Source organism: Argentina silus (genome assembly GCF_951799395.1).
Source record: "Argentina silus genome assembly, chromosome: 7".
NCBI classification, from domain to species: domain Eukaryota; kingdom Metazoa; phylum Chordata; class Actinopteri; order Argentiniformes; family Argentinidae; genus Argentina; species Argentina silus.
This window is the reverse complement of record NC_139661.1, coordinates 8,401,956-8,424,555: the sequence shown is the minus strand read 5'-3', so window position 1 is coordinate 8,424,555 and position 22,600 is coordinate 8,401,956. Positions and strand designations below refer to the sequence as shown.

At 41.5% G+C, this 22,600-nt stretch overlaps 2 protein-coding genes across 2 annotated transcripts; both read left to right on the top strand.

Annotated features, from left to right (window-relative positions):
- The first annotated feature begins 1,110 nt into the window (after window positions 1–1,110).
- Window positions 1,111–3,209, top strand: aplnra (apelin receptor a). The gene has a single exon (XM_083672785.1). It carries the CDS (start codon window positions 1,313–1,315, stop codon window positions 2,393–2,395), a length of 1,083 nt encoding a protein of 360 aa, XP_083528911.1. The 5' UTR covers window positions 1,111–1,312; the 3' UTR covers window positions 2,396–3,209.
- A 13,877-nt stretch (window positions 3,210–17,086) lies between these two features.
- Window positions 17,087–22,063, top strand: LOC310807007 (4-hydroxyphenylpyruvate dioxygenase-like; the record flags this gene model as incomplete). Its single annotated transcript, XM_083673285.1, has 14 exons — window positions 17,087–17,098; window positions 18,050–18,076; window positions 18,281–18,343; window positions 18,635–18,739; window positions 18,843–18,885; window positions 19,015–19,097; window positions 19,289–19,378; window positions 19,553–19,656; window positions 19,845–19,922; window positions 20,411–20,573; window positions 20,808–20,879; window positions 20,992–21,114; window positions 21,217–21,333; window positions 21,797–22,063. 14 exons carry the CDS (start codon window positions 17,087–17,089, stop codon window positions 21,905–21,907), a joined length of 1,191 nt encoding a protein of 396 aa, XP_083529411.1. The 3' UTR covers window positions 21,908–22,063.
- Window positions 22,064–22,600: the final 537 nt, after the last annotated feature.

The window sequence follows — 22,600 nt, the reverse complement described above, 5'->3', positions numbered from 1 at the left end:
TCAAAGGTTGGCCAGTCAATGGTTTAAGCCGAATGCGACGTTTCCTTTTGTTTTTGTTTATCCAATGTGTTTGCAGGTCTTTTTATCATGGAAATGAATCCCTTGACGTGAGAATTAAATTCACACATCCATTGAGCAGTCTGTTTACATTTAATCTAATCATTAAAACCGTTTAAGCATGTGTCCGTCTCGATCTAATTTCAATTAAAATGTTATCTGCATGCTTTAGTTTCTTCTCGAAATAAAGTTAAATGTTAAGGCTATAGGGTCATGTTCGCTTTTATCTACAATTCCAGTGTAGCCTAATTCATTGCCAGCTGTACAACAGTCTCTAGGCATAGAATCGGTCCTAGAAATGTGCACTTCGTGACATTATGATAAGATAAATTTATATTTTAGCCTATATTAAAAATCTACAATCTTAGACACAGCGTTTTAATTTCAGTTAGACCAAAGTGGCAGTGACATGGAATGTGTTGCCTACCTGATTTAATGCATAACGCTTGAGATTTGCAAAGCCATCAATGGGAAATCTCAAAGCAATTGACTTTCAGCACCCTGACTTGTAATTTAGACCCATAATGTTGTGAATTAGAATACGTGCCTGCCCAGACATGCATCCCTCCCTAAAGATTGAGTAATAATTCTCTAAGTTTAAAATATTTAAGAACTAGAGCCATTTTTTGCTTGATATTACCAAAGTCAGAATTGGAGACAGGGTACACCGAAGACAGGGAAAAAACAGAGTAATATTCTGGTGGAGACATTTTCTAATGTTTTGAAAACTTCATGGGTATAAAGGTTGTTTCAGCATTCCGTCAATGACATAAAGAAAGGTAGTTGATGATGTGAAATTGATGGAGTTGCTGTTAAACGAAATGTAGAATTTTTTCATACAGACAACTGTATATTTTTTCTTTACATTTTCAATAGAATAAAGCATGACTGGGCGTCATCGCAATCCTGGTGTGTGCGAAAGAGGTGAGAGGAGGGGGTGTAGAGCTAAGTGTTTTAATGGGGGAGGGGGATAGGTCCTGGGAGGGAACAAGGGGTGTGGAGGGCCGAGTTTAAAAAGGCAAGTAGCATTGCATCGCACCCTCACACAGCCGGTGCTCTCCTCCAGCGTCTGAACACCAACTTTACCGGACTCACCATTCCTGTTGCAATCTCTCTCGTTTTCAGCGTTGACATTTGATTTAGTTACTTTTTATTTAACCTGCTCTGGACTTCACAGAAAGTTTTATTTTTCTTTTGCACTCTTAAGGATTTTTTAAAAAAGTTTCAATTGTCCATCCTAAATTCACTTTACAGCATGGAGCCCACTGCGGAGTATGGATATAACTATGATTATTATGATGACAATGAAACAATTTGTGACTACTCAGAGTGGGAGCCCTCCTACTCTCTCATCCCTGTTCTCTACATGCTCATTTTCATCCTGGGCCTGTCTGGGAATGGAGTGGTCATCTTCACTGTCTCGAGGTCCAAATCCAAGCGCCGGGCAGCAGACATCTACATTGGCAACCTGGCCCTGGCTGACCTCACCTTTGTGGCCACTCTGCCCCTCTGGGCAGTGTACACAGCGCTGGGCTATCACTGGCCCTTTGGTGTGGCCCTCTGCAAGATCAGCAGCTACGTGGTACTGGTCAACATGTATGCCAGCGTCTTCTGCCTCACTTGCCTGAGTTTTGACCGCTACTTGGCTATTGTGCACTCTCTGTCCAGCAGCCGGCTGCGCTCCCGAGGCACCATGCTGGCCTCTCTGGGGGCCATCTGGCTCCTGTCAGGCCTGCTGGCTGTGCCCACGCTGCTGTTCCGCACCACCGTGGACGACATCAACAGCAACCGCACCACCTGCGCTATGGACTTCAGCCTGGTCACTCTGAACCAGAGGCACGAGTCCCTGTGGATCGCTGGTCTCAGTCTCTCCTCCTCCGCCCTGGGCTTCCTCCTGCCCTTCCTGGCCATGACCATCTTCTACTGCTTCATCGGCTGCACCGTCACTCGCCACTTCAATAACCTGCGCAAAGAGGACCAGAAGAAGCGGAGGCTGCTGAAGATCATCACCACACTGGTGGTGGTGTTTGCCTTCTGCTGGACGCCCTTCCACGTGCTGAAGAGCATGGATGCCCTCTCCTACCTGAACCTGGCTCCCAGCTCCTGTGGATTCCTGCGTTTTCTCCTACTGGCCCACCCATACGCCACCTGCCTGGCCTACGTCAACAGTTGCCTCAACCCCTTCCTCTACGCCTTCTTTGACCTGCGTTTCCGCTCCCAGTGCCTGTGCCTGCTCAACCTGAAGAAGGCCATGCATGGTCAGATGAGCTCCATGTCCTCCACACTCAGCGCCCAGACACAGAAGTCAGAGGTACAGTCTCTGGCCACCAAAGTGTAAAGATAGGAGTAGGATAGGTGCAGCAGTGCCGCCGGCCGGACCTGCCTGCCACCACAGGAAGAACACTGATAAAAGAAGAGCCTTTTGGGGTCCTTTATTCAAATGCTTGAAAGGCATAAATGAGACAATGAACTATGAATTGACATTGTTCCTAAACATCTGCATATATATGTTTTTCCTACTTATGTGTACTGTGTGTACACTTCACACCCATATTCAACTGATGCTGCAGTGGTTAGGGAAGAAGCCCTGAGAGTGTCTGGGCTGGATAGTCTACACAGCCCTCCACAGAGACCCTGTATCTAACCCCAGGACTCTAGCAGGAGCCAGCTGGCTGAGCTCTCAACACATTACAAAGAGGTAAATATATCTTTAGAAAGACATTTTTCCCCTTCAAATGTTTTCCTTTACAATACCACGAGGTATCAGAGTTCTGAATATTGCGCTCCTCCATTTCATCCAAAAAGACAGACAGTCATAAAGGATTTATACATGTTGGTTCTGTATCATATGGACCAGTTTACACTGGGTAAATGACAAATTTGTACAGTATTTTCATACTTTTACTGTTTCAGATGTATGTATTGTTTTGTTTTAGAAGCACTTGTTTTACAAATGAAATGTAAAAGAGGGGGGAAAGTTTGTTAGCAGAGCAATCATATCTTTTTAAGCTTGTTGTTTGTGAAGGTAGGAGACTGGGTTGGAAGAGGAGGGGCAGTGTAAGAAGAGGAAAGGTGTTGCAGCTTTTAATTATATAGTTTGTGGAGGAGACAGGGGGCAGACAGGCAGATGGCAGCTAACAAATGTTGTCGGTGAAGCGGGTGGGTGGGGGGTGGGGGGGGCAGTTTACAGTGCACTCTGGGTGCCAGAGGGGAACGGGAGCTTCATGAATGTTTTATTATTATGCATATATGTTTTATTTTTTGACAACTGTGTAACTAACTACTGTATTAAAAATGTGTTCTATGAAATTAATCTGTTTGAATCGTTTTGTCAAATATCTTCACAAGGATGTGTATTAATTTTGGTAGACCATGGTTGTGCTTGAAAACATGCTAGTGAAGAGCCAGCCATTTAGTTTCACAAGGTTCTGTCGTTTAGGAAATTTGTGAATAATCTTAATGGTGTGTTACTGCTTTATTCACTCTACTCTTTTGCACTTTCACTCAGTTTCAGCAGAGAGTATAGAGTTTCAACATCATCCTGTTATTTCAGTGATAAGGATGCCCAGAGGGTTGCAGCTTTGTGTCTTGCTCTTGGTTTACGCCACTGGGACAAAAGATTTCTATTCAGTTAAAGCTGGTATTCAAACTATAACTGAATTATGCAAAATAACATTCACCCTGCTAGAATGCATATTAGAATCAACATCCAGTTGATGTTCTCTTTGCCTCACAATTGTATTGATGACATGAATCATGCATTCTTGTAACGTTACAGGTTTTGCCTGACTGGAAAAATACACAAAGGGCACTTTATATGTTATTATAGCACAACTAGGCACGAACCTGAACTTATCTTGGCAAGGCCTTGTTTTACAGTCCAATTACCACTGGCTATTATTTAGTAATAATAAACGATTTAATTACATACTTTCTAGTTTTTCCTGCAATGGATACTCAAGTTTCCAAACAAAGTCATTTTTAGATTATTAAAGGATTGTAAAAATGTTTTAAATATAAATAAAAATGGGGTTTTCATTCAGACAACTAATAATTTAGTCAGAGGTTTAAAAAGAAGTGCAGTAGGGCTACTTTGGGTTGTCCTGAGGCTGTTACCTCATACCACATGCATCACTCCCTGGAAATAAAAACAAATATTGTCACCTACATCCTGCATCTCTGAATACCCAGTAGAACCAGTAGGGGAACCTCGAGGTCCAGTTATTCTGGACTGGGCTGTCCATTCAATGAGACAAATGCAAGCCTACCCCCCACATGTTGGCTGAATAATGGGGGTCATTACCAATGAGTGACTCCTCTGAGGGCCTCTTTGATTTGACAGTAATGAGCTCTGTTGGACATAATCACTGAGTTTAGGGGGTGTGTGTGTGGGGGGGTTCCTAATGCTGGCAGAAGTTGGGCTACAGGACAAGTCAATATTTGTCCCTGTTGACAAGAGTTTCCAGTTGGAAGAACTGAGGAGGGAGGAGAGGGCAGTGTCTGCAGATGCTCAGACAGACAGACTGATGATAAGAGCAGAGATCAGAGAGAGAGAGGGAGTAAGGGGGGGAGGGGGGGGACATTACAATAGATTTATTTGACCATTTTGTAATATTTCATACCATAGCAATGCCGAGACTAGCAAAACAAACTACATATGTGAAATCGTGAGTGTGAAGTGATTCACCTGTTTGTATGTGAGAGATCATGTGTTACTTATTTTCCATCTGAGGATATGGAACATATTTGCCATTGCCATTTGCCATTGAACATGAAATAAATCACATATGATGGTAATTCTGAATGATACAAGAACTTCAGCACTGAAGGACCACACAACAGTGAATGACTGAAAATCACTAAATACAACTCAAGTATTTACTTTTTGAGAGACCTCTCATGTTGGTTGTTACACCTGATTATTACTGATCATTAACAAAGTACGGACAACTACATTTAAGGAAAGGTAGGGTGGATCTAATCAGGCATATGGTAGAGTGGCCAGACTTGTTGTTGTTATTGAGATGAATTGGGCTGACAGCTTGTCTGACAGTGTTAGCCTGTAAGGCCGCTTTGGGATAACTCACCCAGAATACCAGCTGACCAAGTCAGCGACAGGATATGAAGGCTGCAGCCAGTGAAAAAACTGTTAGGTATTTGAAAGCACAGACATTTTGTGATTGAGAGATGGAGTGCTATATTTGTGTTTACATACTGTATATATTCTAACAGGGTGCTCAGTGCTCTCTGAGTATTATTTTGTCCTCCTTGTCAATGTTGTCTAGTTTGAATAACTAAAAAACCTCAATGGGGTCGGGGTTTGGGTGGAGGACTTTTCTCATCAATAGTCACACAGCTGCCAACCTTTGTCAAAACTGATCACTGTTCACCAGTCCAACTTGCCCCTCTGATGCCATCCCTTTCCCACCAACCCACACCCCAACCAAAAAGGCACAGGTGTCTGTCCTTGATATGAGTGTTGTTGATATGAGTGTTGGCACACCCAAATGGGGCATCTGAACACCCTGTAATTGAACCAAAACACAACTGCTGGCCTCTACTCCGGACCTCCCCTCAGATCTCACTGCTGTCCAATCCCACCCACAGAGCGACAAATGCACACATTTCAAGAATACACTCTTACAGAGTGTGTGTGTGTGTGTGTGTGTGTGTGTGTGTGTGTGTGTGTGCGCATGTGTGTGTAAACAGAGATCTGACACATTCCGCAGCCTGTCAACACGAACCCTACTTTCCCTCCAGCATCCGTCCACCTGTCTCATGAACATGCATGCACACGCTCGCACACACACACACACACACATACACACACACACAGACACACACACACACACACACACAAATGCACAAGGAGTTAAAGTATCATATTCCAAAATACAAATATTTACACACACTGTAACCTGAGAATGGCAACTCATGGCACGCAACCTGACAGATGTACACTTGAACATCAATATACACAAAGGGAGGAACACAAACAGTTTCCTAACAAACAAATATTCATCAATCAAACAATCAATCAATCAGACAAAGCACAGGTTTTCTATCATTAGTTGAAGAGGCATGTGTGCACACACAAGAGACCCTGTTAGAAAAGTAACTGATAGCTCACACAACTCATTAATGCAGTTACCATAGAGAAAGCAGGACCAGTGAACTGTGTGGACAGAGGTTTAGGGACCCCTCATCTCCTCCAGCCCTTCCCTCTAAAGATCAAAGAGTCAGGGAGTGTCATTCTGCTTAGTGCAGGGCATATTAATTATACCCTGTCCTACCTGTGAAGCTGGGAGACAAAGGAGCCGCTGGAGCCCAAGATCAGGGGATCAGGTTAGTGGGTGTTTAATGGGACACAATTTGTTCCCACTTGGGAGGGAGAGGGGAAGGGGAAGAGAGAGAATGAAAGGGCAGGGTATCTGTCAATGAAACATTCTAATGCAGCATTAAGTCAATGAACGGCTGAGCCTTCAAACCTCGAAAACACACACCAAATATGACCGTAAGCCATAAGTAGTTAAGCACAGTGTACTGTAGGTAGGTAGGAAGGTTTGACGTAAAACATAAGATTATTATTTGTTGTCACTTAGGGCAGACAGTGTGTTATTTGTGATTATATGAGCACATTGGCTGATGATCATAACAGACTGTGCTGAGATTGCCCAGCCGTGTGGAGGGACTGACGTCTGCTTGTCCATGAAGGGAAACTCTATCTGGCTAGAGGATTAGGACTCACACAACACTGTTAATAACTTAATGTGTCTGTGCATGGGCTCCACGCCAGTCTAGACAGTAGAGCCTCTGATCCATCAAAACAAGTGGGCCTGGCACGGCCATGTCTGACCTATGCAAGAAGACCTGAGAAAATGGCAGGTACCCCTTTCCTGTGTGGGTGTGAGAAACTGGCGGATTTATGTATTGACATGTATCAGTTAGTTATAGCAGGTTGTTGTGTTGTTTCAGTCAATTATTTTCATATACAAAGTATCTTATAATAAGCACTAGTTGTCAACTGGCAAGCCTCAAACAATCTGTGTGCGCATTGGTTGTGTAATTTAGAACGAAAGACTAACACAGGTAAGCATGGCATAATCAAGACGCTGCATTAATGCAGGTGTGCCACTGTGTAAAAATGTCATAATAAAATAAGACACTACTTTCAGCATGTTTTTTTTTTTTTACTTGCTTTTATCCATTCTTTTGAAATAAACATTGTGAACAATACATCATGAGCTTCATATTTTCTTGATTATTTTAAAAGCAATCAAATGTTGACCTTACCATACCTAACAGATGAGCAAGCTGCTTCATAAGCACATTTTATACCCACTGCTACTCAGTGTCCAGTGTTGTTGTTTTACAAATACAGTATCAACAAGATGTGCTGTGTTTACTGCCAGTTCCCAACCCCCCTCCAAATTACTGGTGCCATGCTCGAGTTTTCAGTACACACACCCTTTCAACACTGCTTCCCTCTCTTATTTGTCTCTCTTCTCTCACTGAGGAGCCCCCCCCAAAGTGAGAGCCTTTGATGATTTAAATGCCCCCTTCTTCAACACTGCACTGGAATGAGCAGTTAGAGCAGAAAAGTACATTAGCTTCAGGTTAAACAACACTTCACCAGAGACTACTCAACCGATGTCAACAATCCCTTACTTTACCATATTTCAAAGGAGCAATCTACCCTTCTGCAAACAAACCTAAGAGGGTTTCCAGTGTACTAAATATTTAAAGAGCTTGAAACAAGAGTGTAAAAAAAGAAGAGTGTAAGTAAATAACTGAAACAAAGAGCAGTTCATCTTTTGGGAACCCTCAGGTTCAATATCCTAATGTCTCTCTTGAGATTCAGAGCCGCTGTTGAAGCTTAGAACTGAAATCCAATCATTTTCCACTGATTTCATGGCAGATACCTTTACATGTTCTGGAAAATTCATTTGGGTATATTGCAAGGTATGACCAGGCGAGACAATTGTTCAACTGTAGCTGCAGGATGGCCAGCTGCCTTGTGGAGTGAAAACACAGTCTCTGTTGCGTGCAGCCCAGTCCCTCTACCCTGCTCTTAATGTGTGTGAAGCTCAGTCTGCTCCCATGCTCCCACTAGGGTGTTAGTGACCCCCCAACCCAAACACACAGTGGGCAGTCCCAGGACAGTGTTGTGTCTGTGGCACGTCTCTCCAGATATTGCATGTTGTACATGAATGAAAAGATCATACTGTAGCAAAACGTGACAAAAAAAATCAGATTATGCATTATAAGTTTTCAAACCTCAGCAAAAGAGCAGGCGGGCAGCGGAGGAGCATGTTAATCCACCTGGCTGGTTCCAATCTGCTGGGATCAAAGGGCAGACCGCCTATATAGTCCCACAGTCCACGGACCACTCTGGTAAGGCTCCCCATAATCCTCTTATGACAGCACAAACATTAAGTCAGTCATTTCACGAGGCCTGAGCCATTCATAGGACAGGCCTCATCAATGTGTCTTATTTTCTCCACTCTGAAAGGTCATGAAGGACAAACAGAGCCTCAGGCACAGATTAACTGCTGATCAATACTGCAACCATATCTCACCACTCTGGCCGGTTGTATAAAGATGATCTTTATCACATGAAGTGTCAAGGGATGTTTATAAATGTCACTTTATAATTGAGAAATTGGTTTGTACTATAAAACAAATATACAAAACACAATGAATAGGGATTTCTATGAGTTGAGGTTTGTTCCTCTAATCAATACAGATATATGCCTGTATTGCGAACTACAAGTGTTTTAGGCTGGTATAATGAATTGAGCTTCGTAAAAGGCTCACCAAATTATTGTCTACAATCACACAATGATTGCGCTTTAAATCCAAACAAAGATGGCAATTAAACAGCTTGTAGTCTGAGCTAATGGGAAAATGGAGGTCTTTATGCATTACAATGGAGAGGAGGGCCATTGAGTCGCCAATACACACCCTTGGTGATACAGTCTACTATTCTCTCCCCTCCCACTCCTGCTCCTCTTTCTCTATCATACAGATTCACATACTGTATACTACAGCATACTACTAAGCACATGTTGTATGGGTATTATAGTGTTTGTGAGGCCTTCAGCAACTAATCGAGAGAAACATTGACACCGTAAAATCTGTATACACAAAGCACATGCGTAGAAGTTGACTATAAGGTTGCTGATCCATAAAGGCTCTGTGCCCAAAGGCAAATGTGTTGAATGCTGAAAAAAATAATCACCTGTCCTGTTCTACCAGGAAGTAGCCTTCTCTTGTCAACCTGTTATACCTATGATATAAAGGTGAGATGGGCCAGGACCACTGTGTGTGTACTGTCACAGACAGACCCTTTTGTTTACATGAAAGTAACATTGGGGGTGGTATCGCTTTGGCCTTTTGGCCCATCACAGTCAGAGCCTCTTAATACCCCCAAATGATCATAACTGTTGTCAGGTTCTCCATGTCTTGCAGATGCCAGGTTCTCTAGCCACTAAATCACCACCAGGGTCTGTTTGGGTGAGAATGAGGATTTCAGCCAGCTGGACAAGAGGATATAAACCATAAGGACTAAACCCCCTTTGATGCTATTAAAACACACCAACCAAGAAATAAATATAGGTGAAACACATACAATTTAAATCATGAGGCAGGCTAGTACTTAGTTACATCACAGTATCTAATTAGTTGTACAAACAGAGTGGTCCTTTAGTACCACAACATCCTCCAACTGAACTTTGTAAGTGACAGCTTTTTTTCATGTTCTGCCCCAGACCTGACAGAACAGTGTGTGTATTCCTGAGGGGCGGCTGTGTCAGGGCAGAGTCTGACATAAACATTGATCAAGGGAGTGACCGGGGGCGTGGGTACCTTCCTCTTTGTCCCCTAATGGATGAAACATTGAGGTACTTGCACGAGCTGTTAACTGGACCCAATCATCCATTTGTGGTATGGATGTGTCACCATTAGTAATGCCCAAATTAGATATGCAAATAATAAGTCCAACACACTGATAATCTATGACCCAGTCCATAGATAAGGTAATGAGATATCTTTGTCTCCTTTTAAACATGACAGTGGGAGGTGGAATCATGTCCCATTTCAAAAGCTCAGACAGGGAGGAACACATTAAAGGTGAATGATCATTATTTTGAGAAAGCAACTTCTTTGTGATGGAAGGGACATGTAAAATCACTCTGGGCCAATATCAAACTCAGCAGCGCCAACACAACACAACTAACCTTGTCATCAGATTTACTGTGTGATAAACATCAAAAACAGGCCAAGCAGGTTCAAAAAGGAGGAAGTGCATATGTGTTTGAGGGACATTAACAATGGCGATGTGGGGGTACGACGGATGGACAGACAGGGTGTCGCCTGGAACCCTCATCCTGTGAGTTAATGACCATGTGCCTGCAGTGAGCTTTCCTGTTGTTGCACCGTGGCTTTCATGATGCTGGAGACTGTGATGAGCATTTAGAGAACCAACCTGGGCACATATCTCTCGGCCGTTGTGAGAATCCCTTGTACAGATGCAAAACAACAACCTGGAGATGTTTGATGCACTAGTAGAGTAATGACTAGATACTCTCAGAAGGCTGATGAATTTCAATCTCTCTCAGGGACAAACGAATGCATATGCATGTGAATTAGCAATGCTTTGGGTGGACATCATTAAGCGAGATGCGCTGCTTCCGAAGACAGCGTGCCTTGGCCAGAACTGAATGTGCTCGGCTCGTGGCCCTCCGGATTTGGGCGCTCAGGGCTCATCCTCCCTGGTATACAAAGCTCCTCTTCATAACATCTTCTATCCCATCCATTGTGAGAGGGATGTCTCTGGGCACACGGCCCCCAATGCTCGTTACAGACCTAAATGCTTCTCCTGTCACTGGTCATACCCAGTGCCAGTTCAGCTGGATGCATTCAGGTGCTCCGATCCTGTGTTGGGCATAAATCATTTTTAGTTATAAGTCAAATCAGTAACATCACACAACATGAACCAAGTACCCTCTTAATTCAGGAATTCATTGGCTTGGCAAAGAATGGGACTCATTGTTCATATCTGACGTGACAGAGATTGTGATTCCCACGTCAACACTTACATAAAAATAAATATTTACAGAGATATTTCAGCTGGGTCAGGCCAAGCATTTTCAGTGTCCATACTTTCAACATTTGTCACCCACAGGCACTGCCATCAAACCTTGCCACATGTCAGGTGCCTTTGACAGCTTGCTCTGCCTGGGTTTGTGCAGATATTATGAATAGGGACCATTGCTACACAGACAGAACAGAACAGAGCTGCCTCAGTTATTACTTGATGTGATGCTGAGCTCCAACCACACCTCCTTCCTGTCTCATAGCCCTTCAAGAGTCCTCACCCCCCAACAGTGAATCCACAGCCTGTAGAAATAACAACCACCACCATCCACCCTCCCCCTTCTCATCCTGACAGGTGCGCCAGTCAAAAGCCTCCAGTGCAGAGCCATGGCAAGCCATCAAAGCCATAGAAATGTGGGCTGAAGGACAGGGATATAGTGGTGTTGAGAATACGCTTACTGATTTAAAACATGCAGTTGTACACAATTGATAAGGCCTACCTCAAGTTACAACTCCTTCATGTAACAACTTGACCACATTTGCAACATTTAGGCCTACTTCCATGCTTTCTCTTCAAATGCACTGCCACATCTGCTGAACAAAGTCATAGATACAGATTTTCAATTCAATATACCTTTACCTAGCAAGCCACATACAATCAGAGAGAGCAGATATTTATTATTAAAATATGCTCTATTTATCATTGTCGATCGACGGAAATCTAGTGACAAGTTCAACTGCTGGACCAGCCATGGGGCCAGCAATGCAAAAAATCACCTGATCATAATAAAAAATAACTTTGTGCTTGGGGTCACCTGTGATAGCAACAACAGGTACCGTGAACGTTTTTTTTTTATCAATTTCCTAAACTCTAAAGTAACTTGGGAAAGTGTCAGCTCTGGATAAATACAATAAATGCAGACTCTAAAAACAAGCTCTTGACTGACATTCTAACAACAAAATGGAAAAATCGCTCTGCTATCCTCGTGCAGTCAGGCATTCCTCCAAAATCGGCAGCTGATTGATATGTTGGAATTCTGGTTGGAATCTGGTTGCTGATTGATATTGAGCCGAGGCCTACAACTATAAATTATGTAAACTGTGTCTCATCAAATATTTCTAATCATGAGATAATCATTTGGCTAATTCTCCTGCCTCTGAAATAATCTTGTCCAAGCATTTGTTGGTTGCCTGTTGCACAGCATGTGAGTGGGTGTGTGAGGGTGATTGACAGGTGTACCTTATTGAGTCTGTACCATTGCATTATGGGTACTGCATGTCAAATTTCACTCCTGCTAACCTGGTGTAATGTCTTTTTAGTTTTTGCAGATGCAGATACAAAGCATACAATCAAGCAACTAACATTTTTACCATGTTTTTGTGGCCGCACACATTTGTAATATTGTCATGTATTGTTTGTATGTGCTTTTGTGAAAGTAACAAAAATATTATTGAAAAAAACTGTGTGTGTGTGTGCGTGTGTGTGTGTGTGTGTGTGTGTGCGTGTGCGTGTGCGTGTGCGTGTGCGTGTACTGGTGTTATGACATAGTATGACATCACTATGTAAATGCAGTATTTTTTGTGGTCACACAGTGAAAGACAAGTACAATGTTCAGTATGGCGTTTGAATATCCTATAACTCATATTATACTTTATTTATTTGAGCATTTTCTTTGTAGGTGGGAACGCCTGTCATATTGACTTTGAAACCATATCCAGTGCTATTACCTCTGTCTCTTGTCCAGGTCAGTATGATAGGGTGCGTGTGCGTGTGCGTGTGCGTGTGTATTCATATGAATGGTGTTGTAGAAGGCATCTGTGGGAGAGGTTCCTTTATGGTGTGGTAGGAAAATCAACCACCATCCAATCTGTTCTACTTGACTAAATTCTGTCAATACTATGGCTGTATGACGCCCCCTTGTGTTCCTGTTGTTGAGTTGTCTTTGTATGAAGTACGCGTCTTCATCTCTCAGGCACAGGTATTTATACAGACATATTATTTTACAATGGACATGATGTATGCAACAATTCACAGTTCAAGATCAGTGGATCTTACAGTGTTTATTTAATAACTCATAAATGATCAATTATTTCATGCTGTCATAGTAGCCTTGGTGCTTGCTAATGCTAATGAACCTGAATGAGATGAAAGAGACTTTTCTCCCAAAAGACATTTAACTTAACAATTTTTTTTGTTTGTTTCAATACAATATGTTCACTACAGGAGTTGACTATTCAGATGAAGGTGAAGCAAAACATAAACTACTCCAGGACAACTATGGACACGTTCATTACAGTTTTTCACACGCTTCCAGAGATGCCACCTTCTTTAAGACAGTGTCCTGTGCTGCCATTCCTTCGTTCAGCCACTCCTTATTCTCCCTCTAACCTGTCCTTTCCCAACACTTCATTGTGAGGGCAACTCTACTTGAAGTCTCAATTCAACTCTTGGATACACCTGGATGCCATTTCATTTATCATTATGTGTCCTTAGATAACATATCTAACATTTTCTGTTCTAATGACTACACATCAAAATAGGTTTCCTAAGGTGTCTAATAAAAGTTCAGGGCAGAAGGACTAGAACTTGACAGTGCTATTAGTAAAGCACCAGTGAGTTTAGCACAAATATAACAATCATTACAAGTTGTGGTAGACATTTTATTTAGATTTTTATTCCATGTACATAAATGTACATTATTTCAATTATTAGAATATCATAGGTGTGATTTAAAACACTAAGCATAGACATTTTTAAATGCATCTCTTCCATGTGCTTCTTTTGCCACATAGTTGGCTGGAGCCCATATCTAGTGCCTTCCTTTATCAAAGTAATATTAGGAATATGCAACAGATGAACAGATCACATGATCAATTTAGTGTAACATATGTAGCAAGGTAAAATACCATTTCACATGACTGATTTGTTTTAGATACATTAAAAGTAAAGTATTTTCAGCTCATCGACTCCTGTAAACATGTCCTTGTGAATGACTGCACTGACTTTAGGTAAGATCTCTAGCCTCTTAAACATGACTATCCAGTATATTTTGGACAATGAACTATAATGAGGACTCAGGAGCAGTTAAATTGATATCCTGTTGGATGCATTAAACAGTCTTAGTTTCCTGCTTCAGCTTTGTTGCGGACAAGCTTCTTGCGATGGTGGAGTCGGGGGCAGGCCGGGAGCAGAGGTTCATGGGACTTGCAGTGCTTAGTGCCCTGAGAAGTGGTAACATAGAAGTCTGGGTCCTGGAGTAGAAGCAGAGTGCTGGTGGAGTTCAAGGTCTCTGATTTAGAGCGAGGGCCAAGGACGATAGGGGTACATGTCTTGGGGGTGAGGGTTGTCATGGTTCGGTTCAGAATTCTGCTCTTTCTAGGACCCAGTAAGGGTGCTGCTGGAGACTTCTGTTTCCTCATAAGATTTTTGGTCTCTGTCTGCTCTGGTTGCCATACCCGCTGGAGCCTGCTGTGGTTGTATGTTTGCATGTTCTGCACCTTGGACTCCAGACCAATCAGAGCCCGGTCAGTGTAGGCTTGCATTTCTATCTGTAGTTGGGCAATCTGCTCTTCAAACTCTTTCCTCAGTGCCACTTTACTGGCCTCTAACTCATTTTGGAAAAATGCTGTAAGCTCTTCGCTTCTAAGATCCACATCATCTGTATACTCGTCTGTAAAAATCTCTGGAATTGTCTTCTGTAGGTCATTGCTCTTGTTTGAATTTGGTGGCCCGTTCACCGTTGCCATCTCCAGCTCTCTGCTTTTGATCCTCTGCACTAGTTCCAGAATGCCATTCTTAGGGACCTTGGTGTCCACCTGTGATTTGATCTGGTTGCGCACCTGCTGGAAAACGTTGTGCATCTTTGCATGCGTTGCCCTCTGCGCTGGGATGCTGTTCACCACTCCCCCATCACTGAGGCTGACAGAGTTGATCAGGTGTGAGAGAGGTTGAGATAGGTCCAGGGCTGCATCAGTGCAAAGAGACTCCCCTCTATTCTGTTTTCCTGCTGTCTCCTCATCCAGTTGCTGTGGTGGTTTCTCTGAAGATAAGTCACTCATTTTCTATCCCTTACCTCTGCTTGGTCTGTGCTACTGTCTTGTTCTCTTGCACTGAGTACATACACTGATCTGTGAGCACTGTGACTAGGAGGGTCTTTAATTGCCTGGGGTGTTGCCCTTTTCCCCAGTGGAGGCTACTTGTCAGGGGAATATAGTCTACTGTAATCTGCCTCATAGCTACTGCTTACTGGAATAGTTTACATAACCTGAAATGTTGGTGTGTGTCAGGGTCCTTTGAGTTATAAGTGAACAATCACTTACAGTTTTAATCATCATTTAGAACATTTGGGCTTAATGAGAATGACAGGGATTGTAACAGATTCAAATTGATTAACTGTTCTCTTTCACTTTTACTTGGGATTTAGTGAACTTTGGCAAACAGGCCTAATGATCCCATTTAGATGGAAGTTTTGTTGATGTTATGTAATAATGTATGTAAAACATCAATAGTATGATTGTATAGACCTTGACGAATCCTAAACTTTAAAGAGAATGTACTAAAATGTACTGGAGATACCATCTACTCAAGACTGTTGTGTGAACTCCACCATCTTTATTTGCTGTCTCTAATTGCATCTCTTGACAGCAAAAAGCCTCATGGTAACACTGAGAAAAACAAACCCCGTTAGGGACAGTTGCATAGGGAATACTTAGGGAGGGTGTGAAATGCTCATTAGCGGGATGTTTCACTGCCATTGGTCTGTGGTACACAGATTTGATAGGATACTTACAAACTGTATTTCTACAACAGAATGTCTTAGCAGTCTATATATTTTTCCACGTGAGAGCTTGGGTCTTGATGGTGTCAAACATTTGTTATACTGTATATATTTGCTACTAACTGTTACCTACTGTATGAATACAATGGGTCAGTCAGTGTACAATGTACCAATGTGAGGAATATTATGGGGTTATGAAAAGCATTGTTTTTGTTGCTGTAAACCCATTGACAATCCCTAGATGACAAGGTGCAACATCTTGATGGGTTGTTGCGTTGATGCTGTTGAGGCTATGACACTGAAGAGGTGCTCAGTGACAATCGAAAGATATTTTTCTTTAAACTACATTGCTTGACCTTATTCATTCTTGATACTATCCCAGTGAACATTTTGTCATTGATTCAACATTGAAAAGATGCCACAGTCATTTCAGAGGTATATAACATTTAAAATATGCCATTTTGAGTGGTTTCAGTGGTTAGATTCCAACCCCATTTCTACATTTTCAACATTTCTAGTGTTTCCACCATAATTTATGCCCCCTACTTTTTTCATAGTGGTTCAGTGGAGTGGATAGAGAGTTGGTCGGTTGAGTGGTTGAGAGTGGGAGAGTTGGTCGGTTGTGTGGTTGAGAGTGATAAAGTTGGTTGGTTAAGGGATTGAGAGTGGTTTCACTGGGGTATAACTGGTAGCTAAGAGAGTGCATTGTTGTATAATCATTCTAAGAAAGTGTTCTGCAGGTCTCCTGTTGTTTTTATTCAGTTCTGAAAGTTCCATAGCAGTTGCAGTAACAATTGTATCTATTGTAGATACATAGATAGATAGATAGATAGATAGATAGATAGATAGATAGATAAATAGATAGATAGATAGATAGATAGATAGATAGACTGAGGGTAGTTCAGTGGAGTGGGTAGAGTGTTGGTTGAGTGGTTGAGAGTGGTAGAGTTGGTTGGTTAAGTGGTTGAGAGTGGTGTCAGTGGGGTAGAACTGGTAGCCAAGAGAGTGCATAATGTAATAATGTGTAACAATTCTAAGAATGTGTTCTACAGGTCTCCTGTTGTTTTTATTCAAGAGTTGTGAAAGTTCCATAGCAGTTGCAGTAACAAATATGAGTGTGTGTTAGAGCAAATATGTGTTAGTCAAATGTGAGTATGACGCTGCAAGTGCACAATGTCTACATCACTGCAAAGGGTTGTGCTGAGGGGTCATTACACACAGAGCAAAGTTTATAAAATGCTTTCTGCCATATCAAGAAAACAATATCATGACAATTCAACACATTCAGATATCATAGGTCACTACTATAGCTTTATAATCCACTGTCCTACCATGTCTGGGGGTTAGCACAATTGATGCAGATCTCAAAGTAGATTGGGACTTCTCTTTCTGTCTGTGCGCCCAGTGATGCTGATGTCCTTGAGTAACTATACATTATTCACAACGAAGAGCCAATAGGAAATCAGCATGAGTGAACCTCCTCTCGAGACTAAGTACAAACATATGGCGTTAGAACTGAGAGCAATCACATATTTTTAACATTATTTGCCGTGAGTATCAAAAATATCCATATATGCTTGACAAGTCCTATGTTTAAAAGGGTTGTTCCAGTGTTTGAGAAAAAGACGATCAAAATCACGTTTTGATTAAATTGTAATATCACTGGAAAGATTAAAAAGTGATGCCCATCGCATCTTTTGTAAATGATATCAATGTTACTCCAAGCTAAACATAAAGTCAAGCGTCCATATATTTTATTTGTACATTAATAATACGAGTAATCATTGTGTAACATAAAGTAAGCATCATTTTCTTCTCCTCCTCCTCCTCTAACACCGGTGGGCGTGGAATTAAACTTTGTTTAAATACTCGACTTTATTGTAGGCAACTGACAGTTCTTACATTGTCAAGGGCAAAGGCACAATATGGTAAGAGATCATTATTTTTCGAAATTAAGGATATTGTTATTTGTTTGTCTGTAATTATGTATCGTATTGTAATATTTTATTACAATAGAATTTATTAGAGAGTGTATTAGAGATAATCCCTAAAGTCAAATTTGATATGGAATATGTTATGCTGTGGAATGTGGAATATTTTTTATGCTTTTTCTCCAGACTTCTTACACGGACAGAGGTGAAAAGGTACTGAAACATGTCTTGAATTTATTAAGGACATATTTTAAATGAAACACAAAGTATGATTATTATGGGTATTCTTATGATTCAAGTTAAGAAACCTTCAAAAGTGTATTTGTTTGTTATACCAATATGTTTAAATATGCAAGAATTGAATGAATTTCCTAATTGCTATTACACAAATGATTAACTGTTATAATTTGTCTGTAGCATGAGCAAGGCAAATTCATTTGCTTCGACCACATTACATTCTGGGTTGGAAATGCCAAACAGGTATGACATGGCTATCTTATTGATTTTTATGCACGTTATTCCTTTTTTCGTGAACTCTTGCATTGGAGGAGTATTCACTTTGGGAATAGCTATTGGCTCTCTTAAGGGGTGGGGGCAATGAGCATGAAACCCAGACCACACCATCCTCCTTGATTTAATGTGATCCACATCAGAGCTGGATCTCTTTCATTCTATCACCAGGAGATGGCGCTCCCCTCACACCATGCACGTATAGTATTAATTAATTAACATGTTGGCTGAGAGGTAAACACGTTTCTACTGTTTCAACAGGCAGCATCTTACTATTGTCACAAGCTGGGATTTGAACCTTTAGCATACCAGGGTTTGGAAACAGGTAGCCGAGATGTTGTGTCTCATGTGGTCAAACAAGGCAAGGTGAGCATTGCTCATGATTGGTGAAGGTAACTTTGCAAAAATAAAAAGGGGCTCTTGGTTGTAGGCTACATTGTGTAACTTTTTGCTTCATTTTCTGCCACAGATCATGTATGTTTTCTCATCTGCCCTCAATCCTGGAAACAAAGGTAAAGTATGAAAAAAAAATGTCTAGGGCTTTGTCATTTTTGGGGTTAGATCTAGCGAGATCTGATCTTCATTGATAAGTCTGTTGTTATTTCACTCATGTTTGAGTACAACATTGGATTTCTGTTCAGAAATGGGGGAGCATTTGGTGAAGCATGGGGATGGAGCCAAAGACATTGCATTTACAGTGGAGAACTGTGATTACCTTGTGCAGGTACCAAAGCAGATTTACTGTTCAATCAATCATCTCTGCTCTTTTTGACATAAGTACTTATCACAACTAGATATTATTGTGTCTACATTTCACTGTTTTTGGATTGCAGACTTCTAAAAATGACATTGGATAATATTTCAAATCTTCCTGGATCTGGGTGCATATGTTTCTTTATCCATCATCCTCTATAGAAAGCCAGAGAGCGTGGTGCCATTATTCTGAAGGAGCCATATGTACTGGAGGACAAATATGGCCGGGTTAAACTGGCTGTTCTCCAAACGGTAAGGAGGAGTCACACAATGTGGTGCAAATGAATATCAAACAGTAGGTCAGAAAATGTGATGACATGAACTTTGACTTGACATTTTTATCTCATGATGTACTGTATTTACCTATCTCGCATATAGAAATTTCAGATAGACTTTTTTTTAGGAGTTCATTTCTTATCTTTCTAGTATGGGGACACTACACACACATTTGTGGAGAGGACGGCATACAACGGGCTGTTTATACCAGGATTCCATCCTCCTCTCCACAGGGACCTCTCCTTGGCCAAGCTGTAAGTATGAGGAATTGTACCTGGTATTTGCACCAATACCGGGCAGACATGGTGAATAGTGTCATAGGTTACGAGTGTCTGCTCTTTGGATCCTATCACACCAGAAGCCTGTGCAGGAGAGAAGTCTACAGCTGCAAATATGACCATGAAGATCTCTATAATGTTGCAGTGACTTCTTTTCTTTGCAGCCCAAGTGGAAAACTGAACTTCATTGACCATGTTGTGGGGAACCAACCGGACGATGAGATGGTGCCTGTGGTGGAATGGTAGGGCATTGTCTAAGCACAGGGATGCATTATGGCTCCTCTCTGCACATATGTGCTGTTCCATACAAAAGCATCTTCTGAGCAGTTTACGATGAGATGAAGAAAAAGCCACCACACGCTAACAGTAGTATAGAAAACAGCAACCCACAGCTAACATTTTAAGGGTTCATTTTACAGTATCTAGATTTTCCTCATCCAATGCAAGTCTCTGCATACAGCTGTGATTGGATAGAAGGGTAGATGGGGGAGGTGAGAGTATCGCACAACCCTGCCTGTTTGGCATGAGCCAGGCCCTACTATGACTAGGCAGTTTTCTAGCTGGGTCTCTGGGGTCCCCCACATCTGGAGTGAGTTAGAGCTCCACAGTGCAGCACTGAGATCAAAAGGTGGGGCAGGGCTGTTTTCCAAATTAACTGGGTAAAAGAGTGAGCCAGGGAGGAGGGGCATGAGAGAGAGTGGTCTTTCATCTGAGGGAACTATTCCCATAGGTACCAGAAGAACCTGCTCTTCCATCGGTTCTGGTCGGTGGACGACAAGCAGCTGCAGACAGACTTCAGTGCTCTGCGTTCCATTGTTGTGGCCAATTACGAGGAGTCAGTGAAGATGCCCATTAATGAGCCAGCCATGGGCAAGCGCAAATCTCAGATCCAGGCAAGTCACACAAGTCACTGTCAGCCATACTTACCATGTAATTCACAATCACATATTCAGTAATGTAAATAAATGTCTACCTAAGTAACAAAGCAATAAATCATTTACCAATGTCATATGTACTCACATTCAGTAACACGTAGAAATTGATACACTTCATTTATAGAAAAACAATTAGTATTACAAAGAAAAAGTAGGCATACCTCCCTAAACTCACTTGACTTGACTTTATAGGAGTATGTTGATTACTACGGCGGAGCAGGTGTCCAGCATATTGCAATGAACACATCAGATATCATTACTGCAGTAAGTACACACACACACACCTTTCTAAGACACACTACAAGGGGGCTTGGGGAATGATGTTTTACACTTGCTCAGGTGAAGGATTGGTTCGCCTTGCACCCTTTTCTTGTAGATTCGTAACCTCAAGGAGCGTGGGATGGAGTTTATGTATGTGCCAGACACATACTACCGACAGCTGAGAGAGAATCTCAAAATCTCCAAAGTCAAGATCACTGAGGACCTGGACACTCTAGAGGTTTGTGGCACAACTTCATTGTGAATGAAATCCAGAAGATAGGAGAATGCTGCTCCAGTGTAATCACTGTCTAACCATGTTCTCTTGCTATTGATTTGGCAGGAGCTGAGGATCTTGGTGGATTATGATGACAACGGCTACTTACTCCAGATCTTCACCAAGCCTATGCAGGACCGTCCCACTGTGTTCCTAGAGGTGATTCAGAGACACAACCATCAGGTGAGGGAGGGGCAAAGGGAGATCAGAGAACATTGCCAATGACAGAGTATCAAAACCATCGTGATTGTAGAAATACGAGAGATTTGAGATGTGAAGGAGCATTCATATGATGTACAGTGCATTCTGAAAGTATTTAGACCTTTTTCCACATTTTGTGGAATTTTCTGAATACTTATCTAAATGTGATATTTCAGTCTTTTATTTTTAGTAAATTAGCAAACATTTCTAAAAACCTGTTTTGGCTTTGTCATTATGGGGTATTGTGTGTAGATTGATGAGGGGAAACAAATATTTAATCCATTTTAGAATAATGCTGTAACATAACAAAATGTGGAAAAAGTTAAGGGGTCTGAATACTTTCCGAATGCACTATATGTCCAGATTAATTTCAATGGATCATTTGCAGATACATTTACAATGTTAATCTGATCACTAAGAAACTATGCCGTTGTGTTTTTCCCAGGGCTTTGGAGCAGGTAATTTCAAGTCTCTTTTTGAGGCCATCGAGACAGACCAGAATGCTAGAGGGAATTTGACAATCCTGACCCCTGATGGAGTGTCAAATAACATCTGAATCCTGTACTTTGCTCACTTTCTTCTTCAACATTCCCTGACCTCTTAAGAATTGATAACTTCATTGGTCCTATATTTGAAGCACCCCTTTAATTTACATATTGTAATTGATGCCTATTCTGCTCAACAATGCATAAGAGAGCCAGAATCTATTGAGTTTAGCCATTGAGATAAATTACTTGTTTATTTTCCTTGTAATCTTGTTTACTTTGGTTGCTTCCTCATAGCATTCCTTGTAAGTGCATGTATTAAAATATATATATACATTGTGACTTGTTTTTCATTCATAGCATTTGTTTGTTTGTGTGGGAGGGGACTTTTAATCAATAATCAATAATCAGATAGTATGAACCAAATAAATAATGAACATCAGCAACCACATTATATCTCAAACAATATTCATAAGAGAACAAACATTATTAAAAGCAAGTGAAAAGCTTGACACAAGCTGAATATGTTGCCATTAGCTCTCATGAATGAAAACATTTAACGTATCATGTACTGGGTGTACAAGATACAACCTGATCAAGTCATTCAAGATCATACCCCATATCTAAGTCATAAGTGAGAGGCTTTTGCACAGGCATAGAGCCCATCTCTGTTGCAGCGGTCAGGATGAGTCTAGTTATGTATTAACAGTCCCTGTACAAATGCAGCAGGACAGTCAGGTCAATGCTGGAGAGATAAGGGTAGA